Source organism: Electrophorus electricus, chromosome 20, assembly GCF_041902795.1.
Source record: "Electrophorus electricus isolate QZ-2024a chromosome 20, ASM4190279v1, whole genome shotgun sequence".
Taxonomy (NCBI): Eukaryota; Metazoa; Chordata; class Actinopteri; order Gymnotiformes; family Gymnotidae; genus Electrophorus; species Electrophorus electricus.
This window is the reverse complement of record NC_137516.1, coordinates 3,687,501-3,705,000: the sequence shown is the minus strand read 5'-3', so window position 1 is coordinate 3,705,000 and position 17,500 is coordinate 3,687,501. Positions and strand designations below refer to the sequence as shown.

The following is a 17,500-nucleotide window of genomic DNA, read 5'->3' as shown; positions in this document are numbered from 1 at the left end:
CAATAAGAAAGCTTCTTTCCTTTCTTGACATGGATGTAAAAGTTAGAGCTTTACAGTGTATGTCAAACCAATAACAGATCTGATAAACAAAATATGATATGATGGATGTTCGGTTAAAAAATTGCTGTAACATGATCAGTGGTTTTGTGTGCGTGCGTGCGTGCGTGTGTGTGTGTGTGTGTGTGTGTGTGTGTGTGTGTGTGTGTGTGTGTGTGTGGTTATTGTGCATATGATTCTATGCTGGTGCGTTACCTCATGGGGGGTGTTTTACATTGTCCTGTGTGTTTTATACTGTTTTATACTGTTCTATATCACACCGGGTTGTTTTGGTGGCAGTGTAAAAGTAACTGCACTGATGAACTATAAATCAAGAATAAAATATATTCATCTTTTTTTCCTTTTTTTTCATCTTTTGGTAAAGAGCTTTGTAAAACTTGACTTGAAAGTGCTATATACATAAATGTTGTTATATGAGAGATTCTTGTAGTAACTGCAAAGCATAGTCTATGTCCCTTATTGCCCTGGTGGGGCATTGGTGGGCATTTCCAAAGAGGACCGTTGGTTTCGGGCAGTAGTGCAGGCGGTGGCGGACGTGGAAGGAGCTGCTCAGGCCGATTTCGGAACATTGGAGTATGATTGTTTGCTATTAACCAATTTATCCTCATTTGAGGTCATCTGTATCCATACAGATGGGCCAGTGACCTGTCAGGTTCATGCCAAACAGCCGACTATCTCTTGCACACCCTCTGTCTCTCTCTCTCTCTGGCTCTTTCTCCGTCTCTGTGAATATAAGTATCAAAGTAGGTCATGGAGCCAGGTTGCCAGTAGTGTCAGTATGTTCTCTCTGTCTCCCGCGCTCTCTCTCTCTCGCTCCCTCTTTCTCAACTTAAATAGAGCTTTTATGTAACGGGGGGAGGGGTGTGAGCTGTGGTTGCTGGCAGGCTACGGTGGTGGGGGGTGTTCTATAAGGTTGTGATTCTCCCTGAGAATGTTGCTGAAGAGGGAAAGAGGCAGAGGAAACTGCTCTGGAAACTGCTACTGGCCATATTAAAGTGCGTAGAGGCTTTTAAGTGCTAAGCTGCGACGCTTGTTTTGTCTTTGACAAGTCCGATTCTCCCTGAGCACCTTTATCCAAGTGTTTCTCAGCTGGGAATGTTTTTACCACGTCTGTCTAGTTAGACTGGTTACAAACGCTGGCAGGTCTGGATGCGGGAAGTATTCCGAGACGGTGTTCCTTCCTGGAATGAGCTGCATAGCAGTGCCACTGTGTTTCCTCCGTTTTAACCCACCTGACTCCAGTCAATAAAAGTCTGACAATTAGTGGACCAAATCATTCCAGCGGGCGGATGGAAGAGCATCAGTGTCGTGGCCTTCTGTATATACACAGGTCTATTTCAGCGTGACATAACGGCAGCTCACGACTGTTGAACAGCACAGCCGGGTTCAAATGACTAAATGCCACAGAGCAGTGACAAGTTCAGTGGATAAACCGTGCTTCTCAGTCGCTTGGAAAGCTGACAGGCCAAAGGACGAATGCAAGCCGATTCCAGACGTGCTCCGTTCTGCGGTGACCAGCGTGCGCCCGACCGGGGGACAGAATGAGCGGCTGCCTCTGGGAAAGGGAACAGTAAAGTGAGCCTTTGATCCTTCCACGCCGACGTCTGCTTTGAACTGCGCACACGGGGTCGGAGGTGTTGGCGTTGGGGGTCTTTGGGGGTGGGCCGGTTGGGGTCAGGTGTCTTCCTGTCAGACGGTCTCTAGAGAGGGAGGACCGAGAGCAGAGAGACCCGGGTTGAACCAGGGCAGTGATGAGTGAGACTCACGATGGTTATGTCTGTGCGTGCGTGTGTGTTACAAAGCGAGGTAGACCAAACAAAAACATGAAGATGGCCAACAGGTGCCTGTCTAGACTTGCTCAACTCAGGAGATCCTCTAACTCGATGTCCCTCCAGCTGTCCGTCAGCCTTTCCTCACTGTGGTGTTTCTCTATTCCAGTCAGACATTGTCCACAGTCCTTTGTAATCCACCAGTGTCAATATGTTGCTTTGTGGTTCATGCTATAAGAGTATGTCGCACTTCACCCATTGAACGGACCTGAGTGGAAATGGTTAAACACTGTGTGGTCGGCCATTTTGTTACATCAGTGAATGAGGCTGGTAGCTGAGCTCATTAGTCTGATTCAAAACAACAGGATTTATTTACATCCCAATGCTGCGCTTGTGCTCCGTTAAATATATGGATTTAGCACAGAAATTCTCATATTGCTTCCTTTACTTTGGTAGCTTCTCCTCCCAAATCCTGTTCCTCTGTGATTTCATTACGGGCTCTGCAAAAAAAAAAAAGAGGCCGCCAAACAAAATGGCCGCTACTTCCTTCTACTCAGTCTCTTTGAAGTGGTAATGGAGTGGCGAGCGTGTGATTAATGCGAGATAGCTATCTGAGCATGCTTACGGGGTTGCCTCGTGCCGGGCGTGCAGCAGAGCTCAGACTCTTCTTCCTGCTCGGACTCCTGACTCCTTCGTTATTTGTCTGGTTTGGGGAAGCCTGACTTGCCGAACAGGAAGGGGGTATTTTTAGCACCGCAGTCACAGGGTGGAGGTCTGAGAAACGGAGACGTCCTCCTGGGATGGTCCTCTCCTCCTCCTCCTCCTCACCATCTCCTCCCTCCTTTAGTCTCCTCCGGTCTCTTCGCTTGCATGAGAAAGATGGGAGACTGGGAGCATGTTACTGGGTTACCCACTTCTGTCTGTGAGCACTAGGGATTCTCTCACAGTCTCAAGAACTTCTAAAACGGTGCGTCATGCCATGGCAGAGTGGCATTGTGGGGCTGCATTGTTTATATCCAGCTGTCCTTGGCCCCTGGTACGAATGCATCCTTGGCTTACACGTGAAGCGGTTCATTGCGGAACGACTGTGCGTAACAGGACCCCAGGGCCAGTGCGTGGATGGTCCTCGTCCTGATTTGCCCAATGGTCCTTGTCCTGATTTGCACCCTAAATACTTCTTCACAGTTCCTCACGGTCACCCTTGGGTTTTTGGGACACCTTCTAGAATTTTACGTTAGCCAGGAAGATCTGTTATAATATGGCACATCACAACCTAGTGAGCCCTTTGGAAGAAACCGAAAGCACGGGCCAGAAGTAGCATCACTAATTCTCGGCGTGTAAACATTTTATACACCACAGCTCGATGGCTCAATATCTGTCTCAGAGGCAAGGAAAAGAGGAAGGCTTCTGACAGCATGCTGGTCTTCAGACTTCACTTCTGCCTACCTCTCTTTCTCATCCCGAATATTTTAACCCCCCCCGCTTCACAGTTCTTTCCAGTTAGCGCACTAGCCAAAGTTCACGGATTTACAGCGGGTCGGGTTGCGGCATGCGCAACCGGCGCGCGCTCCACCCTTTATTTGATGTAACGTACTCTGACATATCGAGACTCTTTTTTTTTTTTTTTTTTTTTTTTTTGCATACAGACCTAAACAGCTGTGGCCTAGTTCTGTTTTCATTTCCCTTTCACTCCACATCCTGCCTTGTAAGGGTGTGTCATTCCCGGCATATAAGGTCGGACAGCGCGCTAGGTTGTCTTAGCCTATGACCACCCAGCGGATGGGAGAGTAGCCTTGGGATTAATATATGGAAAGGGGTCAGCCCATGCCCAGGGGCAAGGTTCTAATGACTGGAAGCAGGGGGGTGTGTGTCTGTGTTTACATACCCACTCGCGATGCCCCCGCATAGCTACTGCCATGCCAAGGTAAATGAGCAGTTGCTCATAAAATATGCGCATTTTCATAGTGCTTCAGGGAACAAATAATGGGGCCAGTTGTAGGGGAAGAATTCAAACAAGTCATTTGCAGCCAGCACACCAATTAAAGACTTTGCTTGTAGAGTACACCTGTACTTTATTTGGCACAGATAGATGTGATGCCCGGGTGGACGTAGAATGGTGCAATAACTGATATGAGCAATTGTTAATTGTTACCGCTGGCTTTGTACAATGGACTAATGAATAATGTAGAATGTCTTTGTGTCCTTTTCCTACAGTGAGTCACCAAATTCATGCAACCATGTAGAGATTAAACCCAGATTAATACCAGCGTTTGGCCTCTTCTCTCCTCTCTGCTTAAGACAACATATGGCTAAAAACATTAAACTGCGTCACGTCTGCGGGATCTCAGGGGCACCGCACTGGGTCAGGCGTCTCCAGAGGGAACGCTGCTCCTCTCCCCGACTCTTTCCGAGCCTGCCTGGAGCCTCCCGGCCCGGGGTGCGTCTGTCCGCCGGCCCTGGCGCCCGTCGTGCCCGTGCGGAATGTACGCCAGTGTGGCCGTGCGCATACCTCCCTATCGCAGCCTGCAGGTTCCGACAGGCGCTCCGAATCCCCACGGGCGTACTGATAAGAGCACGCTTGCAGCTGAACGGGGGTGCAGTGGTTGGTATTATGAACACGAGGAGCGGTGTGTATGTGAGTACCTCTCCCGCTAGAGTAGATGTTTAGGAGGGAGGGAGTTATCTGTATGTAACCGTTTTGTCATTTTCGGTAGGTCTATACTTCATGTCTATACATTTTGAGACATTTTAACTGAGAGTTTTGTTGGTTTTGGTTTCCTAAATACTGTCAGTCAGGTTTGTATCCTGTACCTAAACCCACTCTAAACGTTTGTCAAATCATAGTAGGGATTCGAGGGTCCTTCATCGTCACCATCCTCTTCTTCGTCTGTTCCTGATCTTACACTCAGAAATGTCTTATTCTTATTCAGAAACGCCTCACTGAAAAGTCTCTACTTCAGTGACTCAGCCGTTCTCACACGCCTGGAGCCTTTTGCGCATTGCAACTCCTAAAAGAAAGTCATCCACGTTCTTATCGTACACCTGTGTGGCTAACTACCTGAATTACTTTTTCATGAATGTGACGCTTATCGGAATCGTGACGCGTGATAGATTTGTGAGGCAGGAAAGGTTGAAACAGCAGTTTACACCGCTGTTATTCCTGTGTTTCCCCGAACTCTCCAAAAGTACTAAATCCCTTTGACCAGTTGCTATTAGCAGAACTCTGTTCAAGTTGGGGGTGTAGATCTGGCCTTGGCATCTGTAGACTGAGGAGGTGGAGCCGGTGGACCTGGAGCTTACACTATTACCTGAATCCAGCACGAGTGCATTAGACAGGTATTTCCAAGTATTTATTTGTTCTGTTTTCTGTGCCACTCGGCTCGAATGTTCTGAGATCATTTGTAGAGTTCTCTCGTGGCATGTTTCAGCAAGAATTTCCATTAAAAGCAGCTCTTTACCTCATCAGTGCGATTCTCCAGTAATCCCTGTTGTTATCTCACACCGTACACGTCTGTCAGGTTATGGCGGAACTCACACCGTATTCCAGACAGGTAGGAATTTAACTGTAATGGCAGCCTGCTTGTGTGTGCATGCATGTATGTTGATTATAGAGACTTAGCACCTGAGACGTTGAGGATGGAGGTTTCGCGGCATTCCTGTCTGTCTATGCAGCGTGGTGAGGAATGAGAAAGGAATGGTGTCAGCTTTTACTCACTGTGCGTCATCACCGATACACTTCACCGCCTGACCGACTAACCACGTCTTGAACAAAGTGACGGAATCCCCGAGAAACTGATCCTGGCCTGCCAGGTAACGCCTTCGCTTCAGAGTAATAACATTGTCTGGATGATAGCTGTGGAATCAACCCTCCCCAGCCTAAAAACAAGAAGTGTGCTGCAAGTTCAAACAGGTCACTTTCTTCTAGTGAATCAAGTGACAGAGATGCACCAAGTTGGGATTGGCTGCCTGCTTCTGTTTCGCGTGACACACTTGACCAGTCAAACTGGGATGAATGCAGATATCACTGTAGAATCCATCATAGCTGGGACTTATCAAGATTATCTATGACTAACTTGCCTCTATGTGGGAAAATGTCCCAGGCAATATCTTAAGCCTGTTCAAAGGGAAATTGCAATACCAACAGTTTCACCACTGTAGAGGTCCTGTTTTAGTCTAGACCTGGTCTTAAAAAAAGCTTTTTAGTCTAGGCCTAGGCTATAGTGGTTCCAGAAAACTCTAGAAAAGCTCTGCCTAAATAAGACGCTTATGTTTACCTTGTGAGAGGGTGCGCGCGTCCGTGTGGTTAAATGTTACGTTGTCCCGGGCCCCGGTCACTGTCACACCCTCGCAGAGTGCCACGGCAACCCATCAGCCCTGCCGTGTCCCGATTACAGGACGGCGCCTAATGACAGGACTGGCTGGGCCCGGTGGACCCTTCCAGCACTGACAGGACTCTAATCGTCACGCCAGGCACATGCACATGGTCATTAGCACGCCGCCCTCCGCCTGCCTAGATGCCAAGCCTGTCATTTAACAGCCCAGATCAGAGAGAGGGGGCCTGGGTGGGGGCCGAGCAATGCCCTGCCGCCGCTGGATCAAAGCTCCGAGCTGGATGGGGAAAGATTAAAAGAGGTTTTTTCTTCTTTTTTTTATTGTTGTGTCAAACTGTTAGTGGGTCTTAATGTGAAAATCGGGTTTGAGGGTTGAAAAGAAAACCATTGATGCTTGTGGTTGATGATGTTTTCAAGTAATGATGGAAGGTTTTTTAAATCCTTTTGTGTGTGTGTGTGTGTGTGTGTGTGTGTGTGTGTGTGTGTGTGTCTGTTTCTCATATACTGTAGTATCGACCTCACCTGCGAGTGACACCAGAAGAGTGTCTCAGAGAAATGGCTCCAGGAGACTATAACACGTAAAGGCTACTGTTTATTGTAGGGATCTGTTTCACTTTCCACCTGAAAACTCTGGACTATATGTAGACATGCCTGGTACAAACTCACGGCATGTATAAGGTCAAAGATCAAGCATGTTCCTACATATGGCTGTGTCCACCAAACGGCGCGTTGGCCGAAACACTGCTTTCTTTAAGATGCTGTGTGTTGTGCTTTAAAATGAAGCCAAAGTCACAGACAGACAAAAGAAAGAATGCAAACAGATGATGATGTTACATAGCATGAGTTTTGCGAGGCTGTTTGCATTTCTGGTCTAATTTCAGAAATGCTAATGCTCGTGGTTGCACCTACGGCCCTGTTCGTGCTAATCACGGGGAAGCGGCTCCTGACAGAGGCGGGTCGTAGGCGGGTCACCTCTCCCCTCGCGCTCGTCCTGCCCATCCGCGTGCCAGCAAGGCCTTGGGCGGCGAGATGGCGTCGTCGCGAATAAACCCGTAGCATACACGCGCACGGGGGAACTAGAGCAGGAGAATCGTGGCGAGCGGCAACGTGGATGGGATGGGTGTTTTGTTTTTTTTTTGTTTTGTTTTTGTTTTTGTTTTGTTTTTTTGTGGCGGGGGAAGGGGGGTGTTTTTAGCCACGGGGTCAGGAGCGTAAAACACGCTAATGCGATCTGACAGTTCTGGAGCAAGCAGAGGAGGGCCCGACAGAACAGGGAGGGGAGGAAAATTGAGGCAGGAGAGCAAATGAAAGAGTGGAAGAGATAGAGGGATGATGGAGAGGCAGATGGGGAGGGTGGACATGCGTGGAGGTCAGTATAACGCTTCATCTGCTCTGACCTTGTCTCTTATGAGTTCAGGCAAAAAAAATTCAAAACCTTTCTTTCTTTTTCTCTCTCGCTCTTTTTCAGTCAGCCCCATTCCTGGAGCTCTGTAGTGCCTCTCTGCCCTAGTGGCTTTTGTTTCTTTGGTTGGTTATGCTTTTGTCTGTGTTGAAATGTTAATAGTCACGGTGAGTCCCAGATGTCATGGCCTTCTGACAGTAGACACGCACGTTTGCGGTAGACGGACCGGCTACATTGTGGACGTCGGTTTAAAGGCTCGCCGGAGTTCGGTAGTCTTGTTCTTTTGTTTTTGAGGAAGGTTTCCGTATTCATCACTGTAATAAACCAGCTGCTGTTTGATTTAGTTTCGCTTTGAGCTGAACAAATGCAAACAAGGTGCAGGGACAAAGCGATGCGAAGCATTTCACCTTCCCCCCCCCGAGTCCAGGGACTCAGGCACACTCCTTTAGATCACGACGCGCCTTTGATGAAATGCTAAAGAAATATCCTGAAACTTCAAAAAAAAAAGTGCTATTGACATTTTTTTAAATGTAGTTTTATAGTCACACTAATTAATGTAATAAAACCATAGTTTCCCAGGACTGTGCTTTATCTAGATGAATTACAGCAGGTTCTCTTAACCACTGCTGATGAGCCATTTTACTGTAATAAGCCTCCATTCCTGCATTTCTCCTAAAGAAATGTTTGGGGTTTTGCCTGCTATTTTTTCATGCTGTGTGGATACCTTAGGTTATATAAAGTATGAGTGACTGAGTTGAGATGATGTGCATCACGTGATGACTGGCACCTGCAGACAGGACGGCGTGTTCCAGCGCCAGGCTCGTGCACCGAGCAGCGGGAGGAGGGAATGTGCACGTTTTGTGCAGGGCGTCTTATCTGCAGCACGTTCCTTGCATCCGTGGAGCGTCGAGAATCACCTGTGTGGCCCTCCTTCAGAAGCCCACCGGAGGTTCCAGAGCAAGTGTGAAGGGGAAGGTCGAGGACCTGCTTCTCAGCTGAACAAAGCGCATCACGACTCTCCCGGAACGCTGGAATTTGCCAAATTCTCCAAACGGCGTACGACATGTAACATGTAAACGGCGTACATCGCGTCCCGCGCCGACTTTTCGAAACGACGTCTGACGAGTTCCCTGCAGAGCAGATTTGCTGGAGGCAGTAATGTGTGGGCCCACGCATGTTGCACGAAGGGCGTCTCCTTGGACAGGGCCAAGGCATTCAGCTGGCTCCAACGGGTTTTCTTTGGCGGCCAGTACACAGAACCGCCTTTGTTCCACCTCCCATTGAACCGGCACTGTGTTTGCAGGTCACTTGCTGTATCCACACTTTTCCTCTTGGGTCGTTACTTTATCGTTCATGATATGGAATGTGAAGGAGGAGAAGCCCCCACCCATACGTACACACATACACACACACACACACACACACACACACACACACACACACACACACACACACACACACATATACACACACACACACACTCTCTCTCCCTGTGAGCTTTATTTCTCGGAAATTCTGTCCTTATAATTCATCACCTTGATAAATATAAAACCAGTGTCAATTAATGTTTGTTATCCACTTCTGTTTGTTCACAACACTTTTTTTTTTTGATACACAAACACATCCTCTGTTCTCATTGTGTTACGCTTATTTATTTTCACAGTAGGTCAGTTCTAAGGAGACAAGCTCCTTCAACATCTTGACAGCCCTGCTCTCAAAAACAAAGTCTTCTGAGTTACGAGTCCTCGGCGTTTCTGTACAGACGGACTGTTTGACCATTCAGCACTTTCTGTTTGTGCTTGTGGAGGGAGCAGAGCGAATGCCTGGGCGTGTTCCCAGTAGAACACATTTCACCCAAACCTGCCCGCGTCCCGCTGAGGCCCTGCCCACGTCCCCGCAGAGGCCTGCTAACATCCCGCAGGGGCCTGCCCACGTCCTGCAGAGGCCTGCTAACATCCCGCAGGGGCCTGCCCACGTCCTGCAGAGGCCTGCTAACATCCCGCAGGGGCCTGCCCACGTCTGAAACCCCAACCTGAATCAGCAGTTCTGCTTAGCCATGTGACTCTGTTCTGTTATCATACAGGCCATGAGCTGATTAAAAAAAACAAAACAAAACAAAAAAAAAAAGATATGGACATGGTGCCTGTATTATTGATGAAGGCTTTGTTCTTACATGCCTGCATTTATTTAGTTATACTTTGTAAATATGTTTGCTGGTTTTTGCCTGTTGTGCATCTGTACTACACTGGTTTGTGTGTGTGACTGTAGAGGCCAATATGTAGTGTCTGTGGTAAGCAAAATTATTTGGCGGGGCGGTAGTTCTGAGAACACTTGCCTAAAAAGTCCAAACTAAATTCTGACAGCACCCAGCAGTAAGAAAGGCAGTAAGAAATAACAAAACATTGTAATTTATTTGAGGGGTTTTTGAATGTTGCAACTTCTGTTATTTTAGCATCACTAAAGACAATACTGGGCTAATAATAAACAGTGTACTGGGGCAGCTTTACTTCACTGAGGGGAATTTCCTGATTGAGAGGCTGTGTTCCATTAAGGGCAGAAGCTCGCTGCTTCTGCAGCAAGAGTGGTGGATTGCACGCGGTTCTGCAGAAAGCGATACAAGACGAGGTCACTTGCGGGGGGAAGGGAGCGGAACGAACGTCAGGTTTCACAGCCAACCACAAACGGCTGACGGTGGCCCAAGACCCCAGCACGCAGTGCAGAACTTTCCGGAACACTCCGGTGTGATGTCGTAGCACGTGCTGCTTTGGGCAGACTGTGTCGCGTAATGGGAACCTGCAACTCGAGGATCATCATGGGAACAGGACCGTGGAGAAGTTCCCTCATTCGCTGAAATGCAACTAAAGTGAGCTCCTCGCCCAGTTAAATCATCAGGAGTTAAACTTTAAGAGACTTTAAGGGTTCAAGCCATAAGAGCTGTTGGCTCTAATCTCAAACGTCAGAGTCCTGTCCTAAGATGGTGACTCAGGGTAGTTCTAAATGTACTTTTTTTGGTCGGTTTATGTGATGATTACAGGTTTGGGTGCTGTGTTTCAGGTGATTCATGTGCTGGGTGTTTTGTTTTGTCAGAGCACGTCTTGGTGTTTGAGGGTCGTAGGCATTGCGGCTCCTGCAGGTTTGTTATGTTGCCAAGTCCTCTGCTCTGGTCTGGTTAAGGACCCCATTCCACACATGCAGGAGCCCCATGGCACCAAGCAGACCTACCATAAATCCCTCACATTGGCCAACAGAAACACAATGCGGGACTAATTTAGAAAGTTTATCAGTACAAAAGAAATGCTCACGGTTTCCGTACTGTTTCCATGCTTGTTTTTTGTTTAAATCGAAAGACTTGCAGTTAAAGTGTGCAGGTCTGTTGGCACATCCATGCTTTCCTCTGACTTGCTTTGATGTGCCTTTTCTTCTTTCATGTAATGTGGTGCTGCCCTCTGCTGGTTGGGTTTAGGGCATTTTCATGTAACTCTTGTGGCAGGTTGAATACTCTTTGCTGCCCCCTGCAGTGCAAAGAAGGGGCAAAACGCGATCTACTGGTTAATGATCGGCTTCTGTGTCTGGAATGGCACAAAACAGTGGTTGGTTTAGGGCAGTGGAGGGCAGCTTAAATTTTAAAAAAAAGTTTTAATGACCAAGTTGAATATTAGGAGCATCAAAGCGTAGCATTATTGCACATCTCTGCTTTGCTGGCATGCTTTTTAGTGGCTTGCCTAATAAATATTTGTATATGACTGAATTCTGTGTGTCTATTCATAGAACATGTGACTGTGGAAAGATCTAAAATGGTGTGTCAGATGCTTGGTGTTGTAACAATCAAAAATTAGTATTTTGACTTCTAAGCCAATCATCAATGAAAACACAGACACACTTAAATTCATAATCATGCTGTGCTGCTCACGCACAAACTGTGTCAAAACAAGAGAACAAAGCGACAGTGGACCAACTGTGTGAAAAGCAATCTCTGTTTGTCTGTTTCTCTCTCTGTCTCCCTCCCCCTCTTAACATCACACTTAATATTGATTTTTTTTTTCTTCTTTTTCTCACTAATACCAGTCCAGCTCGAGCTGAATATTGTGGCCCCTCCAAGTGCTGGGTTGTCGCGTACGTCAGGCTGAATGGAGAGAGAGAAAGACAGCATGACATTGTGATGGGACTCACCGATTGATCTGTAACCCAAACCCCGAAGAGCAAGCAGCCTCGGTGGAAAATGTAATATGCTGTGCCCCAGATCGAATCTCCACAGGAATGGCCGTGAACTCTGGACTCAAATCACTCTGTCTTGTTTTAATGCCCACAGGTACGGTTGTACGCTGCAGACGTAGCCAGTATTTCACAATTTTATGCATTTTGTGAAGTTGTTCAGTAGTTTATTCTCTTTGTTTGCTTCTTTCTGCCTGTGGAAGTCAACTAGATATTCAACATATGCACTTTAATTTGCAAATTGTGTAACTGTAATTATTCATTTTCATTACACACCATAGCTGGAGAGGTGCAGGTAGCACGATGCGCTACGTAGTTGGTTCTAAAAAGGTTTCCATGTGATTGGAAAAATCAGGTCAAAACGGAATCAGGTTTGAGTGACATATTTTGACACAACTGTACCTTTTATAATGGCCCATCGACTGTGCAGGCTGGCCTCCCTCACAAACCCTACCCAAAGCCCTTCTGAATCCCGTCTGGGGCTTGTCCACGCGGGCTCCGATCTAGCCGTTCCAGCACCTTCCTTGGGTCCCGAGTGTGAAGCCATAGGTCGCAGGCACGTGCGGGTAACCCAGCTGTGACCCTGGCCTCAGGCTTCGGCACAGAGGCAGCACGCTGACAGGAAATGCACCCTACTGCTGTCAGCTGTGACCCCAGGGTCACAGTGGCTGGTTATGCCATTCATCCCGGCCGTGGTGAGAATAAGCAAGGTCATGGGTGAGATATGGGGCTGTTCCCATTGGCTAATCTCCCCTCCATCAAGTTTGATCACCTATTAGACACGACATGCCATGGTCATGATGTTTTACACCTCTTTTATGTACACGTGTGCACGCGCACACACACGGCACGCACGTGCAGCTACACTTTTCTACCTTTCATTGTTCAGTGTGTATTCCCATTAATATTGTAATAGCATTCATTCCTCGAACCAGGCTAATTAGATTTAAACTTGGGAGGGGGAAATAAAAGCTCTTTATATGGGACCAAGAGGAATTCTACATTACTGGAAATGCGTATTTACACTCTGGGACAGAAAACGTTTTAACTGGATCAGGTGGCAGGCATCCGGATGTTGGGGGAAGGCATGCCACGGTCGTATTGAAGAAACCAAATCCTTTGCTTTGATTTGTCGAATGGCCCCCCACCTGTACAGTGGGACTTATTTCAGCGAAACTGTCGAAACTTTACAAATACTTGAAATGTGGACGATGAACTGAAAAGATCTTTATTTATATGCACCGCATGTTGTCAGCAGTGGTGTTGCCTAGACTTAAGAAGGTCAAGAAAATGAACGGCACAAGAAATTCACTTGTTTGTTGTTAGGGTGGTTGAAGATGCATCCACGTTTCACGTGTTGTTTAAAGCAGGGTTGAAATTTGTGGCTCATCTTTCACTTTTAAGACAAAAAATCCCTCAAGGATTCAGTACTTCACTGTGGCACTACAATACAATACGGAAGATATGAAATGGTGAGATACAAAAACTCCATTAATACAGAAATATTGTACCAGAACTAAAGGAGAACCATGAAAACAGCATTAAATATGTCCACACTGATACTCCATGCGATTGTCAAGTCAGTCGACAGGAAGATTTCTAAAAGCTTTGAAGAAAAAGATTAACCTATTTCAAAGTTGAATAGTTACTAATTACTTTTACTCAATGTCTTTTCCTTTATTTATTGCTTAATTGGGATTTTGAATGTGATTTTTCCTGTTATAGTTTAGCCATCCATGATCCTATGTTGAATATGTTGAGTCTTTATTCCACCATACTTGTCTATGTTTCGGGCTGCTGTCTTTGCTGTTGAGTTTGTGGTTTATGCACTAATGCTTGATTGAAAAGTGTGTAGGTAAGCAAGAAATATCCTGCAGCTGAGAGTGACAAACGTGTGCGCGCGCGCCAGCACACACACACACACACACACACACACACACACACACACACACACACACACAGAGTGAGACCTATATCTGCAACCCATGTTTTAAAAGTGAGTGAACCCCCCCCCCCCTCCCCCACATAGTCTATTGGGCAAAGCTCACCGTGAAAGAGCCTTTAAACGTTTCACTGGGGGCCAGTCTGGCTGAGGGATGTGTGTTTAGCTGGCTACTGTTGAATTGCATTTATTTAGTTTGTGGAGCTTAAACACCAGTAAAAATAATTTTTGTGAAAGTTGGTGTTCTTTCTAGAAACTAGCTAACTGGTTTAAAGGTATGTTAAAGATTTGAAATGGTAATTGAGGAAAAGTTTAGAAAGTGAGTGTTTTTTGTGTTGTAAAGGAGCACTCTGTTACTGAACTGATGGCTGTCGCTTTGGTGAGATGCTCCACTTAAATAAAGGGGAACCGTTTTCCCAGCATATATTAAACACTGAGCAGGCAAAGAATCTCACAAACAATGTGTTATAAAAAGGCAGCGTTATAAAGTAAAAATAACTTGGAAAATAAACAACTTATAAGATAAACTTATAAAGTAAAAATAAAAATAACTGCAACTTAGTTTTGTCAAAACTGTGTGTTTGTATATTTGCTGTTTTGTGGGGCTCTGTTAAGAATTCTGTTTTTGCCTGTTTTAAATAATTTAAAAGGGTGTGATTAATCATACATCTAAGTACAGTATGCATAAATGAGTCAATACATTTGGGGAAAATTTCTATTTAAATAAAAGTCATCTAAAAAGTTTGAAATACAATCATATTGTTAATTTTGTAATTTTTCACAGTTTTTACTTAATAATAGGAATTTTCTAAATGGAACATTTTAAAAGCCCTTTACTTAGTTTCCTGTGTTTACTGTGGTTTCATATTTATTTCAGAATTGCTTTTTTTTTTTTTCCTACGGTGGATGCTTTGCCTGTCAATTAAGATTAATAGCACTATGCTGTTCACCCATTGGCTAATCATTTGATTGGTTTTGCCTGATCAATCCGGCAGTAGCAGTGTTGTTGACTGGTTTTGCCTGAGTGTAGCAATAGCATGTGCTGTTGTTTGCATACTGACTTGGAAAGTACAGAGGGCTTCAGCAGTGTAACATTAGTGGCTGAAATTCGCTAGTTAATTGGACAGATAAAATATCTCTTAGCAACCCGACTCCAGGTGGTACTGTTAGCTGAAGATGAATTTCTGCAGTAGTTGCTACAGCAGACCTTGTTCAAACTTTGTGTGAGCAAAGAATGGGCAAGAAATAAAAACTGTTGAAACAAAAAGTCCATTTTGAAAAACTCCAGTAACTAAAAGTGATAGTTGCGTTCTTTTAAAGTAATAAATCCGCAGTATTTCACAATAATTAGAAAACTTAAAAATGCACTTGAGTCAGTTTTTTGATTCATGTATGACTTATACTTGCATACTAAACTCATATGATTTTTTTTTTTAAATGCTCTTGATTAATCTAAAGTTTGCACAAATGCCAGTCCATATTCGTTGGCTTGCTGTGATGTCCTGAGGTAATTAGATGCGTGTAGCTTGGGTGTCACGGCCAGCTTGCGGCCAAACTCGGCCACGGGTGAACAGCTGCAGCAGAAACTTGAACCTCTCCTGCCTCCGCTCATTCACAGCCGGCTCCACCCGCCCCTCCACCCATCCAGGCTCTACATGGTAAAGTCCAGCTCAGCTCATCTACTCCCTCTCCACACTGCTATCCCCCCCACCCCCGTTGCATTTGAATGCGAAAAGCCTCTTATGCGTGGGAGGGCCGGCGGGTAGTTGGTCATTAGGAAGCTGCATCTCTTCTAGCATGTGGATAATGCTAACTGGGCTGGAGTGAACTGGTGTGGGTGGTTTGTACTGGTTTGGGGTGGTGTGCGTATTCAGAGTTGCATGTGCAGGGAAGGAGTGCAGCTTAGCACACACCAAAGCTGTGTGTGTGTGTGTGTGTGTGTGTGTGTGTGTGTGTGTGTGTGTGTGTGTGTGTGTGTGCGCATGTTTCTCATTCCTCACAGTGGGTGTGGTGTTCAAGAGAGAACTAAAAACTGACAAACAGGAGGGAATAGCACATACATTCATTTATGAAATGATATATTGTAGTTTATTCTGGCATTTCCATCTATGTTAAATACCATCTTTGCATCTGCCAGGTCAGTTTTAAGAACCTTCAGATTCACCAATAACCGAATGGAATTATTCATTGTAGTGAAATCACAAACATGATACAAACATGCACTGCACACATTTGTTTGTTTAAGTTTTTTTTTTTTTAGTATTTATTTATTTGTTTGTTTTTATTTTAGAGCCTTTCTTAGTTTTCCTCACCTCTCATCTGTTTGGTTTCAAATCTGGTGCCCTTTCATGACACAAACAGCTCAATTGTAATCTGACAGTGTCTGTGTGTGAGGCATTAAGCTTGCCTGTCCATGCACTTCGCCTGGCTTTGAAAGGAGAGAAAGAGAAAGAGAGAGAGAGAGAGAGAGAGAGAGAGAGAGAGAGAAGGGAGGGGGGATGTATTGTTCTGAGGCAGGGAAAAATAGGGATATCAGTTCCACTCAGATAACCCCCCACAACCTCATTGGTCCACTGGCCACACCGTGACCCCAGGGGCCTGAACTCAGCAGTCATGTGACCATGCTGAAAGTGACCAGCAGGGCTGTGGTGGGAGGAGATCATCAGAGGCTTCTGGAGCTGAGTACAGAGAGCAGGGGCGCAAAAGACAAGAAGAGCCTCACACACACACACACACACACACACACACAGAGAGACACACACACGAGGCCCAAGACGCTCGTGAGAAGGATACATGTATAAATGAATGGCAGACAGACCGGAAGAGACATGAGATGGATTCATGGGAAGGTAAGGGGTCATGGAGTCTGGTGGGTAGACTGTGCTTGAAGGAAAGAACTGCTGGTTTGTTTGTTTGTTTGTTTGTTTGCCTTGAATGCTGACGTGTGTGAGAGCAGAACTGGTTGGCCAATGTGTGTGAGGGAGAGAACAGCTCACTACAGGTTTGGCTTTTTCTCCTCCGTACACTCGTTTGGTAGATTGGTGATACATCTGCATGCGTTTAGCTGAGCTGTGTGTTTGCTGAGAGTAAAGGTGAACTGTGTGCGGTGGGGACAGTAATACCATTAGCTGCTGATGTCAGTGCAAATAGCTTATTTTGCACTCATTTCAAAGTGGCCGAAGCCGTTGAATTCTTGGTGAGAGATTAGTTGTGTTAAAAATGTTACTAAAAATCCTTATTATCAGTGAAATATTCTTTAAACCTTTTAAACAGAAAGGTCTGTGTGTGTGTGTGTGTGTGTGTGTGTGTGTGTGTGTGTGTGTGTGTGTGTGTGTGTGTGTGTGTGTGTGTGTTGGCTTTAAGGCACCATAATTTCAGTTCTCTGTAGCAGCTTGTATACATTAGCCTTGGACAAAAATGTCTGATAACAGCAGTTGATTGAAATATGTCAGAAATAATGTCTGTATCAGACATCTGTATCAGATGGTGTTATGGGTCTGTTCTGTGTGTGTGTGTGTGTGTGTACGTACTGCGTGAGGTTAAGAGGAAAGACCCTGGTATCTTTGTACCTGAGATGCTAGTAAAAATACGGTCTGGAGATCTGGACACAGCCAGCGAGTCGAGAAGAGTACTGGCCATGGGTGTTACCTAACAGGCAGTTAAACAGAGGTATTGTAAATGGCTATCTCTGCAGTAATGAGGAACGTAGGTCTCACTGCCAGTTGTATTTAAAGCTGAGGACGTCCTTTATGTTGGTTTATGTGGAGGTGGTCTGTGTGCTGCTGTG

The 17,500-nt window shown here is 45.8% G+C and overlaps 1 protein-coding gene and 1 long non-coding RNA gene across 3 annotated transcripts in view; both read left to right on the top strand.

Annotated features, from left to right (window-relative positions):
- The first annotated feature begins 2,309 nt into the window (after positions 1-2,309).
- LOC145652679 (uncharacterized) lies at positions 2,310-14,436 on the top strand. Of its 2 annotated transcripts, none has more exons than XR_014118947.1 (3): positions 2,310-6,458; positions 6,668-10,422; positions 11,625-14,436. It is a non-coding gene; the product is annotated as an uncharacterized LOC145652679 (long non-coding RNA). The 2 variants fall into 2 exon arrangements; XR_014118948.1 differs by lacking the exon at positions 11,625-14,436 and having other exon boundaries at positions 2,310-5,162; positions 5,438-6,458; positions 6,668-11,565.
- A 1,955-nt stretch (positions 14,437-16,391) lies between these two features.
- The window catches only part of nr6a1a (nuclear receptor subfamily 6, group A, member 1a), a 23,260-nt gene continuing 22,151 nt past the window's right edge, over positions 16,392-17,500 (top strand). The window contains exon 1 of the mRNA XM_035536315.2: positions 16,392-16,562. Within this exon, the coding sequence (XP_035392208.1) occupies positions 16,547-16,562 (16 nt within the window). The 5' untranslated portion in view covers positions 16,392-16,546. The remainder of the gene's footprint in view (positions 16,563-17,500) is intronic.